Below are 16,824 nucleotides of genomic sequence, written 5' to 3'. Positions count from 1 at the left end.
GAAAGAAAGGTTTGACCCATTAAACCATCAGAGGCAAGGCATGGCCAAAGTCCAACATCATCGACAAAAGTGTCTCTAATCTTAGACCTTGAATTAAGATTCAAGATTTCCATGCATTAGCTTTACTTAATTGTGAGGCATTCATTTACTCTTTTACTATCTCAAGCAGTTGCTGCTTCAGCATCTTCATCACCTGTGCATGAACTGTTCCTTTGCTCATCTCAAGCTGCACTGCTTGTTTGCTTGCCAGCACCTGAACATTGTGATACAACATTCAAAAAGTTCATGTCCTTATCACTTGTTTGCTGAGAGCTGTCATTACTAATGCTGATAAGTGTGGTTTCCATTGGAAGCACTGAAGATGAAATGGTTGAAGAAGGAAAGCAAACAAGGGACAGAACACAGCACCACCTTAGGATCTTTGATGAAAGAAAATAACATGCAAATATCCTGTGAAGATCAGAGCAAGGAAGCCACTTCAATTATTATTATTTGTTTGTATGACTGTACATCTGCAAACAACCATTGCATTGTGTATACCTTTTTCTTTTAGAACAATGAATAGAGGAGAGGGAACACCCAACTAGTAAACTAGCTAATTTTGCTGCATGTTGTTCTAATTTTGATGTTACATGCAACCAGATACAAAAAAAATTGAGCTCGGAAATGAACACTAGCACTTGTCAGCCCTTGTGATCTTCAATCTCTTGACGGTTCTCAAGAACAACCTGTAAAAAGAAGCAAGCAAGCAAACACTAAATCTAGAAGAAGCCAAAGGAAAGAAAAGAGATGGTGGTCATCGATGAGGATAATAAGCTGACAGGAATCTTACTCCCATGGGACATCTCCAACCATCATCCAGTCTCCTTCCTTGTCTTCATAGGTCAGTACATGAGCCTTCTCTGAAGGAACTCGAGAAGTATCAGGGCCTGGATCACACCACACCATTGGAATGATGATCAATGCTTCATGCAATTCCAAGGATGTTCATAGTAACATTGCTGCCTAGATCAAGTTCTTACATATGATCGTCGTCCTAAACATGCGTCGAAGTGTCCTCGTTAGGCTGTCGTAGCCACTGTGTGAGAACAAGTCGAGCTTCCTGCCAATGGGAAGGCCCTCCATGTAAACCTTCACGAAGAATGTTTTCGAATGGCTTCGATGAACTTTCTCCTCGAGTGTGCTCCTAAGAAGTGGTTTGATCGGTGGCCAGTGAGATAATTGTTCCCTAATGACCAAAACAAGAACATTGAAACGACAGAGTAGTAATCTGAACAAGAACAAAAGCTAAATTGGATTTTGACGACTAAAACTGGGTGAAGACAATGTGAGATGCAATCAAATGGATAAGGCAGGAGCCACGCATTAGAATTGAAGTTACACTGTTGTAAGGAGCTGGAACACCAAAGAACAGAGGATATGCAAAAGGATTTGGATTGATCGAACATAAAAGACACTGAGGAGGATGAAAACTTGGAAGGCTGTCAAACACAAACGACGTGGATATGTCCAAAAATTCAGAATTGTAGCTGAAGAGACGGAACTTAAAGATCTCAGCTAGGCCCGGGTCACCATGAAGCGAAGAAGGCTGGCGCTCATGCAAGTGTATGGGTTGGGGAAAGGAGGAGGCAAGAAAGATTACAAAGGAGGAGAAACATCCATAGTGGTCTCACAAGATGCATACCTTTCTTTAGAAGAACAACCATGCAGAGCTGAAGTTGAGAGGCCAAGTCCTAGCTTTAGATCTGTGCTCAGTAGGTCTCTCCTTGTCTGGAAGATGGAAGATGTAGAGCAGAGAGCAGGGTGGCTGCTGCTGCTGTCTATGGAGGAAGAAGGGGAATTACTCTGGTCTCCCATGGGAACTGTGGGATGCAAGAGGGGTAATGCTGGAGAGGAAGCTACCAGTCTGGCTTGTTGGTCACAAAAGATAGGAATGATAAAGCCAAGAGTCTCCAATTTATAATGCAAGAATATAATTAGGAGACAAAGGAATGGCATTGGGGGCTTCCCCGAAATAGACTGTTAGGTTCTTTAACTTCCATTGGTGAAACTGCATGGGCATGTGGCAGCAGAAGGGGAAGGCCTGAAACCTGGGTTGGCCAGTGGTGGTGAAAGCTTACCAGGGTTTGGCTGCTTGTCCTTATGGTTGGTCTGTCTTGCACAGGTAATCTCTAGTGAGAACACCATGAAACACAGTTTGCACTGCAAGCTTTGAAGAGGCTGATGCTGTCTCTGATTGAAATTTATTGGAGAAAGTTTTCAAAGTTGTATCTGATTCCAAGATCTGTTAATTATTTTGTAGTTATTAATTAGATTTGTCTTAAGACTCCAAGACTTGAGAGAGAGAGAGAGAGCAGATACATGCTGTTCACAGAAGTGACATGAGATGTTGTTGTCGACCAAGGTTGGCAATCTCTGAAACAACTCTGAGCATGAGGCTTGATGACATTACCATGAAAAGAGGATTCAGATATGGACTGGACTGATTCAGATATCAAACAGGAGAAACACAACACCCTGCTGAAGTTTGAGCTGAGCTACCATTATGGCTTGACTTGACTGCCGGAAGAACAGATGAGTTGATCATCCTTCAAGATTTCTTATGCGTTGGATAGAGAGAACAACTGCCACTCAACATGACACTTTAACCACTATTCTTTCCAATCCAATCCATGTTTAGTGTTTGGATGTTGAGTTTGGCTCAGATGAATGCATATTTTGCAGACCATCTCAATGGACTGTGCAAGAAGACTTCAATGGCACGAGATTGAAGTAGCAAAAGCAAATTTCCTGCAGTGGGCAGACAAGCAACCACCTTCCTTCTTCCTGTGTTTCTCATATTTTCTTCTGCAGTGATATGCCAATAAAAATTTCTATCTGCTTGTTTATACTTCACTTCCTAACTGTACCAACAGTAATGCATAGCATGGTCTCATGTCAGCACGTTTCCGAGCTAATTAATGTGCTGAGTGAAAGCAGATTTCCATGAAGTGGGCAGACAATCCACCACCTTCTTTCTTGGGATTCTCCTCTTTTGTTCTACAATCACATGTCAATTACAAAAAAAGTTATATCTTCTTGCTTTCACATCTTCCCAAGTGTACCAGCAATTAATGCTTTCCGTGGACTAGTATGAATGTTTCCAAGCTGATATTGCTCAGCTTGCATGCACAATTCATTACCCTGGAGTTGCAGAGTTGGTTGTGCACACAGCCAGCACTTCTTCTTCTCTCTTTGGCTAACAACTGCAAGATTAACCGGTTCACTACTCATCAACTGCTGCTAATTGTGTTAGCTTATGGTCCTAATCGATTAAAGTGGATGCAGCTGACTCCGAGATTAGTTGAGTTAACTATTGGCTACCTTAGCCTGTGAGGAGAAGGGGAGGAACAAGATGTGTAATTGGCCTTGAAGTCTGGGACAGACAACAAGTGTTGAGGGCCTTCTTTGATTTGGTAAAAGGTTGTGTAGCTTAGGATAATGCATGAACCTCCTAAAAGAAAGACATGAGGGCTACTTCAAGGGGACATGCAATCAACCACAGCCCCAGACACTAGAAGAAGAAAGAAAAAGTTGACAACACCTTGGACCAGCCAACAAGCTGGAAAAGTATATCCTGCACTCATAGTATGAAACAGTAAAAAGAAAAAGAAGTCTTAGTTCTCTAGTTGTTAGTTAACATGTGGCTTCTGCACAGGTGCAAGGAAGATTAGAAGTTGGTGGTGCTCTGAAATTTCTTTGCTTAGATCTCCAGAATTGAGCACTGGATTTGGTTTTCCTTTTTATCCTTTCCAGTTTGAACAATGCAACAGTCTGGAGGCCAGCTATTCAAATGTTGAAGACAATTATAGAAGTCATATTCAGTTCAAGGAAACATTGACAGTGCTAGGAAAATGTCTTTGCTGGACTCCAAATTGGCTTCCAGAGGCAAATTTGCCTCCTGCATGAATGCTCTCTTCCCCTTCTTGTTCTGGACAATCAAATAGACTGGAGGCCAGCTACACAACAGCTGAAGGCTAGAGGGTGAAGGACTGGAAGAAGCCATCAACCATTTACTACTGAGCATGAGGTTTTGATGCAAAGGAAATTTAACCATATGAAGTAGGGAAGTCAGCTGATTCAAGGAAACACCTGGCTTATCTTGCTCCTAAAGAAATGGCAAACTGAAGGATGATTCAGTAACAGGTTAAGAAAGTGGGTGCAATGTCCTCTCCTTTGTTTTGCTCCCTCTAGGTTTCTTTTTCATATTCCAATGTCCATGTTCAAGATGCATGTGGACAACTCAAGTGTGCATCCCCTTGATCATGCCCCCACTGCTTTGGATCTCTACAAGCCTGTGTTTCTCATGTCCCTCTTTGATCTGCCATCATTTTTTGATCAGTCTAAACTGCACGGCAAATTGCGCGGTGCCACGACGGATTTATCGACCAATTTCCGTGGATTAAACAACTCAATTATCCCTTTTATTAGGCCCACTTGGGACCTTGATTTGCATCCAAAGGTGAGCAGATGAGGTAACACAAGAATTTGGAGGTAGGGAAAGTGTATCATCAGGTGGGCTTGAGGGGAGCCTTGTAAGGAGTGCATCTGGTCCTAGTCACCTTAGGCCACCATGCCAACAGCTCATCACATTGCCTCCATTGTGCCATACACTGGCTTCTTTAATTTTATCTTTACAACCTTTTGGAGAACCCCAATGAAAAGGAGAAAACAACTAAGCATCTTTTCAAGACACACATCTTTCTTTGCATACAAGCTGTTGATTCCAGGCCAAGTCTTTCATCACAATAATGGTGTCTAACCTCCCTTCTTGGAAGTCCCTTTCTCCTTCAACAGTGATTTGTTTTCAGGAGTCAAGATTCAGAGGAATGCAGTTGAGTTCCCCACGCAAGCATGTTGTCCATGGTGAGGCCTCTCTGTCTCTGCGCTTCACTGTGTTCCCTGGGCTGATCCCCTGGAAGATGTCTGGAGATGTTGTTTCTGGATCTCTTTTTTTTGCCAAAAAGTGCAGCTGAAGTGAGCAATCAAAAGTAATCAATGTCATCTTTACATGCTTAGCTTCACAACAAAGCCAGATAGGAGCACCTACTTGATTGTTTGTGGGGTATATTTTTCCTTTCTCATTTGAAGAAGGAAAACATAATAATCATGATTGACCTTTTCGAAGTAGTTGCAATGGAGATTATCCCCGGAGAAACAGTTCGTTTCAGTTGATCCAATGGAACAACCGGATGGATGAGTCTTCAATAGTTGGAAGATATGAAGTTGGTGCAAGATTGAGCCACAAACAGTAGCAGAATGAAGAAGAAGAAGAAGAAGAAGAAGAAGAAGTCTTCAACTGAAACCATTGGGTGACAGATGCTCGAGAGAAGAAGAGTTTTAGCACTGGCAAATTTTACGAACTGTGATCACCACCCAACTACTAGCTTGTGGATCATTTGCTAAACCATCAAGAACAAGCATCAAGATTCTCAAAGATTCTGGTTCTTTATGATCAACAGTTGCTAGTCATCAGTCTTCTCTCCTGGTCATCACCTCTGGGCACAGATTTCATGTCATCCTCGTACCATGAGCTTCTGTAGTCGTCCCCGGTGTCTCATAAAAAGAATGAATTTTCGCGTCTCAATAACTTTCTCCTCATCCACAAAGGAGATTTATGAACCACTCTCATGTTGTCAATTGTGTATCTGCACTGGTTGTAGAATGCTACATCTCCAATTAATCACTCATTTCTGCTCTTATAATGACTGTTTTCGTCTCCAAGACTGCTAACCGTAGGGAAGCCAAGCAATGAGTGGTAAGATCAGCAAAACACTCATCTGCAAGCTCCTCACGAGTAAGACGAGCTCTGTTCAAGTAGTTGGACTGTGATTTAGAGTAAGCTGGTTGCATGTGCCAAAGATGCTGGATTTGAGTTTGTTTGTGGTGCAATGGGATAAACGGGAAAAGGAGCAATCTTGTTGGACAAAACAAGCACTTCTTGATTGTGTTCTTGAGACTTTCATTTTGATTTCATTCAGATCTCTGCTGCTTCTAGTTTTGGCTTGGCATATCTTCTGCTCTGTGAAGTAGACTGAAGAAAGAAACAAGGCATCAAAGATCTCAAATCTCTTCCTTGTGGATCCCATTTTGGTTGCGGCATCACTGGGGTTGTTGTCTTCTTTTATCGGTCGGTCATTCATGTTTCCAAGTTATTCTCTGTCTGACAGCGAAAGAAGCCACCCAACGTAAGCTAAAGTTTTGATTCGTAGAACAATTGGTTTCCAGAGATTGACAATGATGTAGAAGAAGATTATGCATATCACAACCAAAAGAATGTCTTGTAAATAATATGAACACCTCCAAAAATATTACAAATCAATGACAAGGAAGCCAATGGAAACCACAAAGAACTCTTCCCAGCTACTGATCAGAGGCCAACAGCTTTGATGAGTTCTCCCCCGGATTTGGATAGCTGCAGAAGCAGAGATACACAAGCTTCATGACAGGCCATCAAATATCAGGCACATTTCTGGGAGGCAGGTTGCCGAACATGCTTAAACAACACAGAAGCACAAAAGAACAACCAAGAACAGAAAACATGAACGTATTACACTCAAAGCCATGCAACCGTGTTCATCCAGTCTCCATCTACTTTTGTTTTGTGTCTTCGATTCCTTCAGCAGCTGCCATGGTCTTCGAACTTGGCGATCTCCCAATGATCGCCTTCTTCACCTTGACAATCGACTGCTTCACCTTTGATATTATGTTTCGTTGTGATTTCTTAGCAGGTGTTTCTGATTTAGGAGCCCCATCTGTTTTTGTAGCACCATCATCATCTTTAGTGGAAGCAGCTAGACTTTGATCATAAACTTTGACACTCTCTTTCTCTTTGTCTTCTGTACTCTCTTCTACAAATTTATCCAAAAGGGTCTGCTTGACTACTGGCTTTGCTGCTGTCTCAGAGTCTTTAGGATCACATTCTTGATTCTTAGCAGATGCCTTATTTTCGACTCCAGCGAAGTCGATGTCCCGAGATTTTTCAGCCAATCTCAAGTCTTCACCTTCCGAATTTTCATTCTTCATCTTGCCAATCACTTTGACGTCTTCACAAGCATTTACTTTGAGATTTGGTTCGCTTAAAACTGTTGCCTCAACATCCATAGTTTTTTCTTGCTGCTGCTTAATATCAACTACTGGCACTATGGTATGTTCAGCAACTTCAACTTCAGGCACAAGCTCTTCTCTTGCTGATTTCTTAGCATCCAAGCTCAAGTCTTCACCTTCCAAATTCTGATTCTTTGTCTCACTGATCACTTTGAAATCTTCAGAAGCATTTACTGCTTGATTTATTTTGCTTAAAGTTGTAGCCTCAACATCCTTAGTGTTTTCTTCCTCCTGCTTAACATCAACGACAGGCTGTGTGATGGGTTCAGCAACTTCAACTTCAAGCACAAGCTCTTCTCCTGCTGATTTCTTAGCATCCAAGCTCAAGTCTTCACCTTCCAAATTCTCATTCTTTGTCTCACTGATCACTTTGGCATCTTCAGAAACCTTTACTGTTTGATTTGATTCGCTTAAAGCTGTTTCTTCAACATCCATAGTGTTTTCTTGCTCCTGCTTAACATCAACTACTGGCTCTGTGGTACGTTCAGCAACTTCAACTTCAGGCACAAGCTCTTCTCTTGCTGACATTTTAACATCCAAGCTCAAGTCTTCACCTTCCAAATTCTCATTCTTTGTCTCACCGATCACTTTGGCATCTTCAGAAACCTTTACTGTTTGACTTGTTTCGCTTAAAGCTGTTTCTTCAACATCCATAGTGTTTTCTTGCTCCTGCTTAACATCAACTACTGGCTCTGTGGTACATTCAACAACTTCAACTTCAGGCACAAGCTCTTCTCCTGCTGATTTTTTAGCATCCAAGCTCAAGTCTTCACCTTCCAAATTCTCATTCTTTGTCTCACTGATCACTTTGGCATCTTCAGAAACCTTTACTGTTTGATTTGTTTCGCTTAAAGCTGTTTCTTCAACATCCATGGTATTTTCTTGCTCCTGCTTGACATCAACTACTGGCCCTGCGGTACATTCAACAACTTCAACTTCAGGCACAAGCTCTTCTCCTGCTGATTTTTTAGCATCCAACCTCAAGTCTTCACCTTCCAAATTCTCATTCTTTGTCTCACCGATCACTTTGGCATCTTCAGAAACCTTTACTGTTTGATTTGTTTCGCTTAAATCTGTTTCTTCAACATCCGTAGTTTTTTCTTGCTCCTGCTTAACATCAACTACTGGCTCTGTGTTACATTCAGCATCTTCAACTTCAGGCACAATCTCTTCTGCTGATTTTATAGTATCCAAGCTCAAGTCTTCACCTTCCAAATTTTCATTCTTTGTCTCAACAATCACTTTGACATCTTCAGAAACCTTTACTGATTGATTTGTTTCGCTTAAAGCTGTTGCCTCAACATCCATAGTGTTTTCTTGCTCCTGCTTAACATCAACTACTGGCTCTGCGAGACGTTCAGCAACTTCAACTTCAGGCACAAGCTCTTCTCCTGCTAATTTCCTAGTATCCGAATCAGCATTATGATCATCATCTGTCCTTTCAGTGGATTCTATGAGCTCACTCACAGAAGGAACCACAGTAACTGCATCTGAGCTTTCCGATTCAATAGTTTCAATTGGAGGAAGTTGTTTTGATGATTCAGGACTGACTGCAACCCCATCAAATGCAGTCTCTCTGTCTGCTGCTGTTTCAGTAGCATTGAGTGCTACAGTTGCATCAGGAGCAGGCTCTTGGACAATGCATACAGTTGGTGATTCGACGGGCTTGTCATCTGTTAGTAATGGAGGACTAAATGCAGCAGAAACTTCAGAAGATTCTTCAGCACTCATTGATTCTTCAGTCACAGTTTCTGAATGAGCATTTTCTTTCAGTGTTTCGACTGATTCTTCTGCAACAGATGGTTCCGAAATCTCTGTTGGTTGATCTACTGGTTCATTCAGTAGCTCAGGAGTGACAAGTGCATCAGATTTGTCCTTCAGTTCCTTTTCTTCGGCTTCAACTGATGGTTCTAAATAAAACTTATCTTTGGCTTCTTCCTCCACCTCCTCAATTACAGTGGCCACTTCTTGGTCCAGCTTTTCTTCTGGTTCAGCTGTAGGTGCTTCAACAGTTGTTGGATCCTTCTTCGCATCAACTTTTTCCTCATCTTTTCCTTTGGATATTTCCTCTTCATCTTTTCCTTTTAGATCTTCAATCTTTGAGAGAAGAGCCTCATCAGCATTATTTATGTTATCAGAGACATTAGTCCCCATGTGCTGCAAAAGGTTTCAATCATTCCGCTATCAACAAAATGTCCTGACAAAGAAATATAGAGCAAAACCACAATGTTCTTTGCATGAGTAGCATACTAAACTTAGTGAAATCACTGTTGCCTATGATGACCAGTCTCAAGAAGAGGTATTTTACTTACACAAATATAGAGAATTTGTGTTTTTGTTTAGAATAATGTGTCAAAGTGAAAACTTCAAAAGATATTTTACTTACATTAGAACTTGGGATAAAAATTTCAAGTAATTTGGTAGATTAGCAAATTATTTAGCCTATCACTAATTGCCCAACTTGGTGCATCAAGGTGAAGCTTGTTGCTTCAAATTGAAAATAAAAGGGTAATCGATATCCGGGAACAGTTCAATAAGAATGATTATGCATGACAATTAATAAAAATAGTGAGGAAGTAAATTGGTGTTTCAGAAGTTGGTAATGACATGCTTCCTTGCATAAAAGTAAGAAAAATCTGATGCTTGATATAATAACTAAAAGAGGGTATGATTGGTTTGGCACAGAGGCATAGTGCTGAAGGAATATTAAATCACTGTCTGGTTTCTCAGATTTACTTGAGACTCTCTTCAGGGTTTACAAAATTGAAATTTCATATACTGCTGAAAGAGGCAAATGGTGAAGAAGTCATAGCAAAGCTTCAATCAGAGCAATCTAAGAATCAAAAGACCCATAATTCTCTATGAATGAAAGGTTAAAGCCTATTGGTGGATAACATAGTAAGAAAATACTAAAAGATTACCAGAAGATTTAATTTCTTCTATCTCACTGATATGGTTTTATTTTCATGATTTTTTGAATGATAATTAGCAGGGATCTTGAAAAAGAAGATGTTATTCTGTATACCAAGTAGGAAACAATTAAGAACAGATAGGAAACATAAAAACATGCTTTCTTATTTATTTCCTCTCTCTTCCCCCAATCCTTTTTGGGGAAAATGGAACTAAAAGCCCATTGGAAGATTCATCAGCACTTCAAGAGCTTATGAAGCAAAAGCTTTTAGGATCAGAAAACAGATACCTCTTAGCCAATGGAATTGACAAACTCTAATCTCCAAACAGAGAATCAGGTTCTCCATCAGATGAAACCAGTTGTAGCAGTTGCATTTATGGCAAATATAGCAAGAAAGACAAGGAAAGAAGGATTTAGAGAAGGCTTTCACTCACCTCATTAACAGTCTGATCTGTCACAGAAGCTTCAGAGGCCATGGAGGCAAGATTGAGTATAATGGCTGTAATGGCAGAGAAAGAAAGGACTTGGAAGATAATAAGAGAAAGTAGAGCTGGAGTAAGGGATGGAGAACACCACTGGATCAACTAGGAAGCATTGCAAACATGAGCTGGCATGAGTGGATACACATGCTAATGCTACAAAGAAAAAGGAAGGACAGAAATAACAGACACTAAATACAATAATGCAGCTGGGCATTGTTTATTGATCTCCATGGCACACCAGTGGCTGCTGGATAGTGAGATCTCCATTGCTTCCCTGTAAGCCTCAGGCCATGAGGTGGCTTGTGCAAGTGACTTTACAATGTGTGGGTGACATAAGTGGAAGGATTTTCTAGGATCCCATTAGGGTTGCTTTTAGTTGTGCTATAGAGCTTTTAACTTTTCCCACAACTTCAAGGGAACTTCTACTTCATTGGCCCCTCCCTTGATCAACCCAACTTTCCAGGTCTCTGTTCACTGCTTTCTCTCTTTGAAGGGTTAAGGATATCATCTTCTTTTATGGTAAGTGACAGAGATCCATGAAACTGGCTATGCCTCATGCAGTGTGATGGGCATTGTCTTTTAGCCCCTGGTTTGGTGCCAAAATGTGTCATCTTTGTTCTGAAAAGATACATTTAACCCCTTCTTTCAATCCATTTGTACAGAATGCAAGATCAACCATTTGTAGGTACATATGTGCATTATACTGGTAGATTTCCACAATAAATCTACCATTGTTGTGTTTGGCAGAAATCAAGCATCTTTAGTGGTCTTTGATTTAGATCCACTGGAAGTTCTCTAACAAATCAATGGTGTTTGTCCCTAAAGTAGTCCAATAATTAGGCCTGGCTGCATCAGCCAATGTTCTTCAGTGTCAGTCAATTTTATTCAGTGAAAATGAATGAAAGGCCAAAATTTCCATGCAGCATCAGATGAAGAGATGCAGAGATGAGGCCAAGAAATGCTTTTGTCTTCTTGGTATTGTTTATAGTTCTTGCAGTAACCACTGCCACAATCCCCTCGCAACTCTTGGATTCCTTCTTTGCTCATGATCATCAGCAAAAAGATCAAGGTAGCTTTGTGCCATGCATGGTGTTCATCCGAGTGTAAAGACCAAGTGATCTGTGCCCTTTCATCTGTGATCCCTTCTGTTCCAAGTACTCCATGGCCTGACACAAGCCCACACTGCTTCAAGATCAAGATTCTTGGGACAGTGGACCTTACCTAAGGCCACATGCAGTCCCAAACCTTTAACTAGACCGAGTACCCCTACTTGCAAGCAAAGACAATTAGGGTTCTATTCACCAACACCTTCAGGACCTTCTCGATCGATCATTGCAGAAAAAGCCAATAGGCTTCTCTTTCTTACTCGATCAGAAATAATCTTGAAGCCAAAGAATGCTGCTGGTGCTGCAGTCTATTATCGAGAGTGAAACAAAGCATCAACATCTGGTGCCATGAGAAAGCACCAAGAGTTGGGTGGCATGACAAAAGGGAAGCTCCATGAACAGTTCAAACAAGCTTCAAGATCAACCATCATCCACACACACACACACACAAACACAAAAGTAAAATGATAGATTTTTAGTAGAAGCATTTTCTACAAGATTTTGTTGGACAAAATGAAGACTCTTGGAGCAAATTTCATCATCATCCATGCTCGAGTTGAGGTCCTGAGCTGGAAACTTTGAATGCCAAATTCTACAATAAATATAGTGTGCCACCTACATGATTCGTATGAAAATGAAATCATCATTAAAAGTCTTCCAATTGTCTCCAAAAGTGGTAGGACGGAGTGCAGACGGTAGGTAATTTAGCTTGCTTGAACATCACCTTGGCTCTGTCCTGTCCTCCTCAGAAAGGTTTTTCTTCATGAATGGAGAATGGAGATATGATACCGGTGGAGTGATTAATCAGCTCCATTCGGTTTGGATCCGATTTATACTAGTAAAAGTTTTTTTTGTCTCATCCAAAGTGCTTTACAACGTTCCATATTGTGTCGATTATTTAATTTAATCTTACCAAATATATTTTTTCGAGAAATTTTTAGTGTTAAATTATGTGATCTTATTTAATTATGTAAGATATATTATAAATATGATTGTATTCCGATTATAATTATGACAAATAGAATAGAAATCTGATTATATTAAGATTTTGATGGGAGGAACTCTTCTAATTATTTATCCTAGATACTATGTTCTGACCTCCTAGGGACTCAACATAATCATTGAATACATGGACACACGAATACACATGAATGCAAATAATGGATACATTTGAGAAATTAAATATCTTTTCTTATTTCCTCTAATCAAATGAGCTAGTCAATTTGATATTATAAATATTCTCTCGTATTCTTTTTATTCTCTCGTACCGTACCATGAAAGATAAAATGAAGAGAGGAGAAGGAGAGTCTAGTTCTTCTTATAAATCGACATCATATATATCTCAAATCCGATAATGATGCACTCGTAGATTAGAAGAAAGATTTTTTTTAACAACATTAAAAAAAACGTATCGTAATCTTTAGATCTATTGTTATTTGATTTCAGATTTTAATCTTAATAATAATATATTATAATTTTTATGCTTATATTTGATCCCATCCAAAATGTTTTAAAATTCTTAATATATAATATCGATCTTCACTAAGATCAACGTCCAGTAAAATTTTGAATATTGAATCTGATCCTTTTGATATTTAAGTTAGACTTTTAAAATATATTAGACAATAGAGAAAATGATCAGACCTTATTAATTTCATCCATGTTTGTCTCTTATAGTCAATCCTCCCTTAATCATTTGACATGATAATTTGATAATTTTATTTTATTATTTTCTATTGGTTGGAACATGTGGAGCTTTGATTGGAACCCAAGTGCTTTTGTTTGGTACAAGCTTTTGGTCTCATCCAAAGTGTTAATGTTATGTTTATTTTCACTAAAACTAATATTCAGTGAAATTTTAAATATAGTACTTGTGACATTCAAATACAGTAAGTACTTTCAAAATAGATTAGATTAGATAATAACGAGAAGGATTAGATGTTGCTCATTATGCCCACCTTCACCTTTTATATATAGTCAATCCTCATTTACCGTTCGACTTGATAACAACACACTAACATACTGATCTGCTGCCATTGTTGCAGACTCCACAAGACACAAAGATCTGCAACTGTGGAAGCCCAACCAGCAACCTCTTCGAGAACCACGGCATCGGTGCTCCAAGAATCGTGCCACATGATGCGATTCGTCGATATTACAACCGCATCCGTTGATGAGACGGATGTGGTGGGTGCTCGCTGTGGACGTCACGCGTCCGTGAACACGGCTGTTTCGTCGTCGTCAGAAACTCTTTGATGTCCTCGGGGGGCGGGGGGGCGGGGCGGCGGAGGTCGGGGCCACCTCGAGCTCACCTCGACCTCCGTACCACTGGCTGCCGTCGGTAGGGGACGTTGACGCGCCTCCGAACGACGACCAACTGTGCCTGCAGTTTACGTGGAGTCCACGGCATGGCGTGGTGTGGATTTATGGACGCGGGTGATGGGTGGTGGCGCCCGCATTGACGGCGGCGTGGGTCGTCTCCATGGCAGGTCAGTGGGCCGTAAGGCCACGAACTCGGCCACGGCAGATGCTGAGATCCGAACAGCGACCGCTCATCTCGACCAACTGGCGCTTGCCGCGTCAACGACATCGTCCAGTCTTCTCTCGCCGGGGCCCTCCGTTCACGCAGTCCACGTCACCCGGGTTCGTGGCTAGCATCTGGACCACGAAAGGTCGGGCCGGGCCGGTACCTACAACACCGCCGCGAGGCCCACGAGGAAGGGGGATGGACCACCATGAGATCGACGCGTGCACCAAACCGTGGGGCCCTTGGCGAGGTCGTGGCCCTGTGATATGCCGCTGTCGCCATTCGCCGGCGAGAACCGTCCGTTTTGAAGCACGTTGTCATTTGGACGGCCGTGATTTGCCCACAAGTCTTGTACCGACAGATCATTAGAATTAGTATTAAAATATAATAAATAAACATAAAAAATTCTATAAAAAGCTTATTTCAAGTGGAAAAAAAGAAGAAGGATAATTTCCTTTTGGTGTCTGCTAATGCCTCCAAAGAGAACATACTAGAAGGAATCGGGCTCCTTGCAATCTAAAAAATGATAGCCTTACGTGTGGCAATATCTAAACATGAATATATTAAACAAAGATGGAATATGCATCAAATATTCCCAGTCAAATGCATCATATATATATATATATATATATATATATATATATATCGTTCCCGACAGATGCTTAAGACACGAAAAGAGACAGACTCTTCTTCCTTCCTCCTAACACAATCTCTGTATTATTGAGAAGAAATGGCATCTGAACAGATCATTCGTGGAATCTACGGACAGTACATGGGCTACGATGGCGACGACGACGAGCCGCGCGCTGCTGCGACGCCTGCTGTCTATTTCGCTGGTGACGTCCGCGAGTTCAGCTCCTGCAACGCGAGCCGGAGGACGTCACGCCTCTCGCTCGAGTCCGAAGGGGATGACGCTGATGCTGAGGCGTCGGAGGAGGAGGACGTGCCGAAAGGCGGGGGAGGGGGCGCGCTTCTGGAGGGGTCGGACAAGGATTCGTCGTTGGGCGTGGGGGTGGCGTCGATGCCCGGCACGCCCGCCCGAGGTCCGGCGGGCGGACCGGACTGGCTCAAGGAGTACGCGAGCGAGACGGAGGCCCGCGGTGGCGGTGGAGGTGGAGGCGTGCGACGGCGGCGGCACCACCGTCGGCAGCGGCGGACGAGGGAGCGGTGGCTGGAGCGGGCGTGGCAGATGAAGAAGAGCCACGCGGAGGACGGGCCGGAGGCGGCGTCGGGGGAGTGCCGGCTGGTGGTCCGGCCCCGGTGTGGGTCCGGGCGGATGTGCATGGACATGGAGGAGGTCAGAGCGTGCCGGGACCTCGGCCTGGACCTGCCGGCGGATTGGACGGTCGAGATCCCGGGGACGTTCTCCGATCTGACGGCCGACACCAGCAGCGGCGGCAACTCCCCCATCCACTGGAGGATCTCCAGCCCAGGTAACAAAGGCCACGTTTTGATGCTGTGATCTCCACATCTGTTCGAGCTATCAGATGCCAACTGACGAAGCTATGGCCATTCTGATCTGTGGAACAGGTGATGACCCCAGGGATGTGAAGGCGAAGCTGAAGGTGTGGGCGCAAGCAGTGGCGCTCACATCTGCCTCTCGTCTCAATGACTGAACTAGCTGTCATCGTTCATGCTGCATACCACCATGGTTGCTTAGTTAAGCTCCTTCGCTTCTCCGTACACATTGTGTGGTCATTGAAAGATTGTTCAAGCAGTTGGTGGTCTCCAAAACTTCAGAAGCTCATCCGAAACTACGGCACCGAGTAAAACTAAAACTAGAATAGACTTGATGGGAGAGAAAGAGTGGAGTATTTCTCATGTATCCTCTTGTGCAAGCTCCATAGACTGTTCTAGTCACATACTTCTGATGTACCAGTCAATGGAGATCCATCCATTCTCCATGCAAGAAATCACTTGAAAGCGATCAAAGAAAGGGAGACATCTTGAAGAGTCATATTGCTAATACCATCAAAATCTTGCTTCCATGTTTTGCCAAGAGAGTCCCAGTTTCAAAATAAGCTATTGCATCAGACTTATTTTTTGTGAGCTTTGGTATAATGACAAGATTGTGCTCCTCTTTCACCATACTTCCATGCTTATCCAACACACGTCAACCTTGCTGCCTCCAATCTAACTGGACAGTACCAAATTGTCTGAACTGCAACTTTACTATCAAAGCAGACAAACAAAAGTAGGATAATGGTGGGTTTGATTGAATCTTCCACATTTCTTTCTGTTCCTGTTTTCTTTTCACTTTGAGGAACCTCATTGTTATTAAGGTTTCAGATTAAAGAACTCAACTACTGGAAATGTCCAATCAACTGAAGCTCATAATAATACTGAATTCAGTATTGTATTGTGGCAGAATCCAGCTAATTCTGTTCAATCTCAGAAGCCAGCAGCTGAGGTTGGTTTGAGCTTGAAATTGAGAGATAGGAGGAATATTTCTGTTGCAATTATTGAGAACTTGTTGGGTCACATTCAAGCTGAATATTTATGGACTGTATGAATCCATATAATGATGTTCATTTTGTTAGAGTAATGGTTTCATAATTTTCTTTCAGGTGGGTCTCTGAAAAGGACAAGGTTTGTCTTTTAGAAAGCATTCCAAAACTTGTGACAATCCTGATAGGAATGTGATTCCTACGT

At 42.0% G+C, this 16,824-nt stretch overlaps 3 protein-coding genes across 5 annotated transcripts; 1 reads left to right on the top strand and 2 right to left on the bottom strand.

Moving 5' to 3' along the window:
- Positions 1–448: 448 nt before the first annotated feature.
- On the bottom strand, positions 449–3,323 carry LOC135620118 (auxin-responsive protein IAA31-like). Of its 2 annotated transcripts, none has more exons than XM_065122792.1 (4): positions 1,685–3,323; positions 1,023–1,186; positions 833–929; positions 449–728 (listed from the first exon to the last, which is right to left on the bottom strand). In XM_065122792.1, exons 1-4 carry the CDS (start codon positions 1,996–1,998, stop codon positions 674–676), a joined length of 630 nt encoding a protein of 209 aa, XP_064978864.1. In that variant the 5' UTR covers positions 1,999–3,323; the 3' UTR covers positions 449–673. The 2 variants fall into 2 exon arrangements, with proteins under 2 accessions (XP_064978864.1, XP_064978863.1); XM_065122791.1 differs by having other exon boundaries at positions 1,023–1,228; positions 1,685–3,071.
- A 2,959-nt stretch (positions 3,324–6,282) lies between these two features.
- LOC103996461 (uncharacterized) lies at positions 6,283–11,015 on the bottom strand. 2 transcript variants are annotated; one of them, XM_065122788.1, is made up of 2 exons: positions 10,492–11,015; positions 6,283–9,343 (listed from the first exon to the last, which is right to left on the bottom strand). In XM_065122788.1, the coding sequence occupies exon 2, from the start codon at positions 9,298–9,300 to the stop codon at positions 6,631–6,633; it is 2,670 nt and encodes an 889-aa protein (XP_064978860.1). In that variant the 5' UTR covers positions 9,301–9,343; positions 10,492–11,015; the 3' UTR covers positions 6,283–6,630. The 2 variants fall into 2 exon arrangements, with proteins under 2 accessions (XP_064978860.1, XP_064978859.1); XM_065122787.1 differs by having other exon boundaries at positions 6,283–9,303; positions 10,492–11,013.
- A 3,795-nt stretch (positions 11,016–14,810) lies between these two features.
- LOC135620116 (uncharacterized) lies at positions 14,811–16,160 on the top strand. Its single transcript, XM_065122789.1, has 2 exons — positions 14,811–15,605; positions 15,703–16,160. The coding sequence occupies exons 1-2, from the start codon at positions 14,903–14,905 to the stop codon at positions 15,786–15,788; spliced, it is 789 nt and encodes a 262-aa protein (XP_064978861.1). The 5' UTR covers positions 14,811–14,902; the 3' UTR covers positions 15,789–16,160.
- The last annotated feature ends 664 nt before the right edge of the window (positions 16,161–16,824 follow it).

The sequence above is a fragment of the Musa acuminata genome, chromosome BXJ2-8, assembly GCF_036884655.1.
Source record: "Musa acuminata AAA Group cultivar baxijiao chromosome BXJ2-8, Cavendish_Baxijiao_AAA, whole genome shotgun sequence".
Taxonomy (NCBI): domain Eukaryota; kingdom Viridiplantae; phylum Streptophyta; class Magnoliopsida; order Zingiberales; family Musaceae; genus Musa; species Musa acuminata.
The sequence above is the reverse complement of the archived record's forward strand: the minus strand, read 5'-3'. Positions and strand labels throughout refer to the sequence as shown.

Coding starts and splice junctions, on each gene's coding strand:
- LOC135620116 (XM_065122789.1), top strand. CDS start 14,903: ATGGCATCTGAACAGATCATTCGTGGAATCTACGGACAGTACATGGGC. Junction 15,606..15,702: donor CTGGAGGATCTCCAGCCCAG/GTAACAAAGGCC, acceptor TCTGTGGAACAG/GTGATGACCCCAGGGATGTG.
- LOC135620118 (XM_065122791.1), bottom strand. CDS start 1,998: ATGCCATTCCTTTGTCTCCTAATTATATTCTTGCATTATAAATTGGAG. Junction 930..1,022: donor GTTTAGGACGACGATCATAT/GTAAGAACTTGA, acceptor GGTGTGATCCAG/GCCCTGATACTTCTCGAGTT. Junction 729..832: donor GTTGGAGATGTCCCATGGGA/GTAAGATTCCTG, acceptor TTCTTTTTACAG/GTTGTTCTTGAGAACCGTCA.
- LOC103996461 (XM_065122787.1), bottom strand. CDS start 10,533: ATGGCCTCTGAAGCTTCTGTGACAGATCAGACTGTTAATGAG. Junction 9,304..10,491: donor CAGATCAGACTGTTAATGAG/GTGAGTGAAAGC, acceptor AACCTTTTGCAG/CACATGGGGACTAATGTCTC.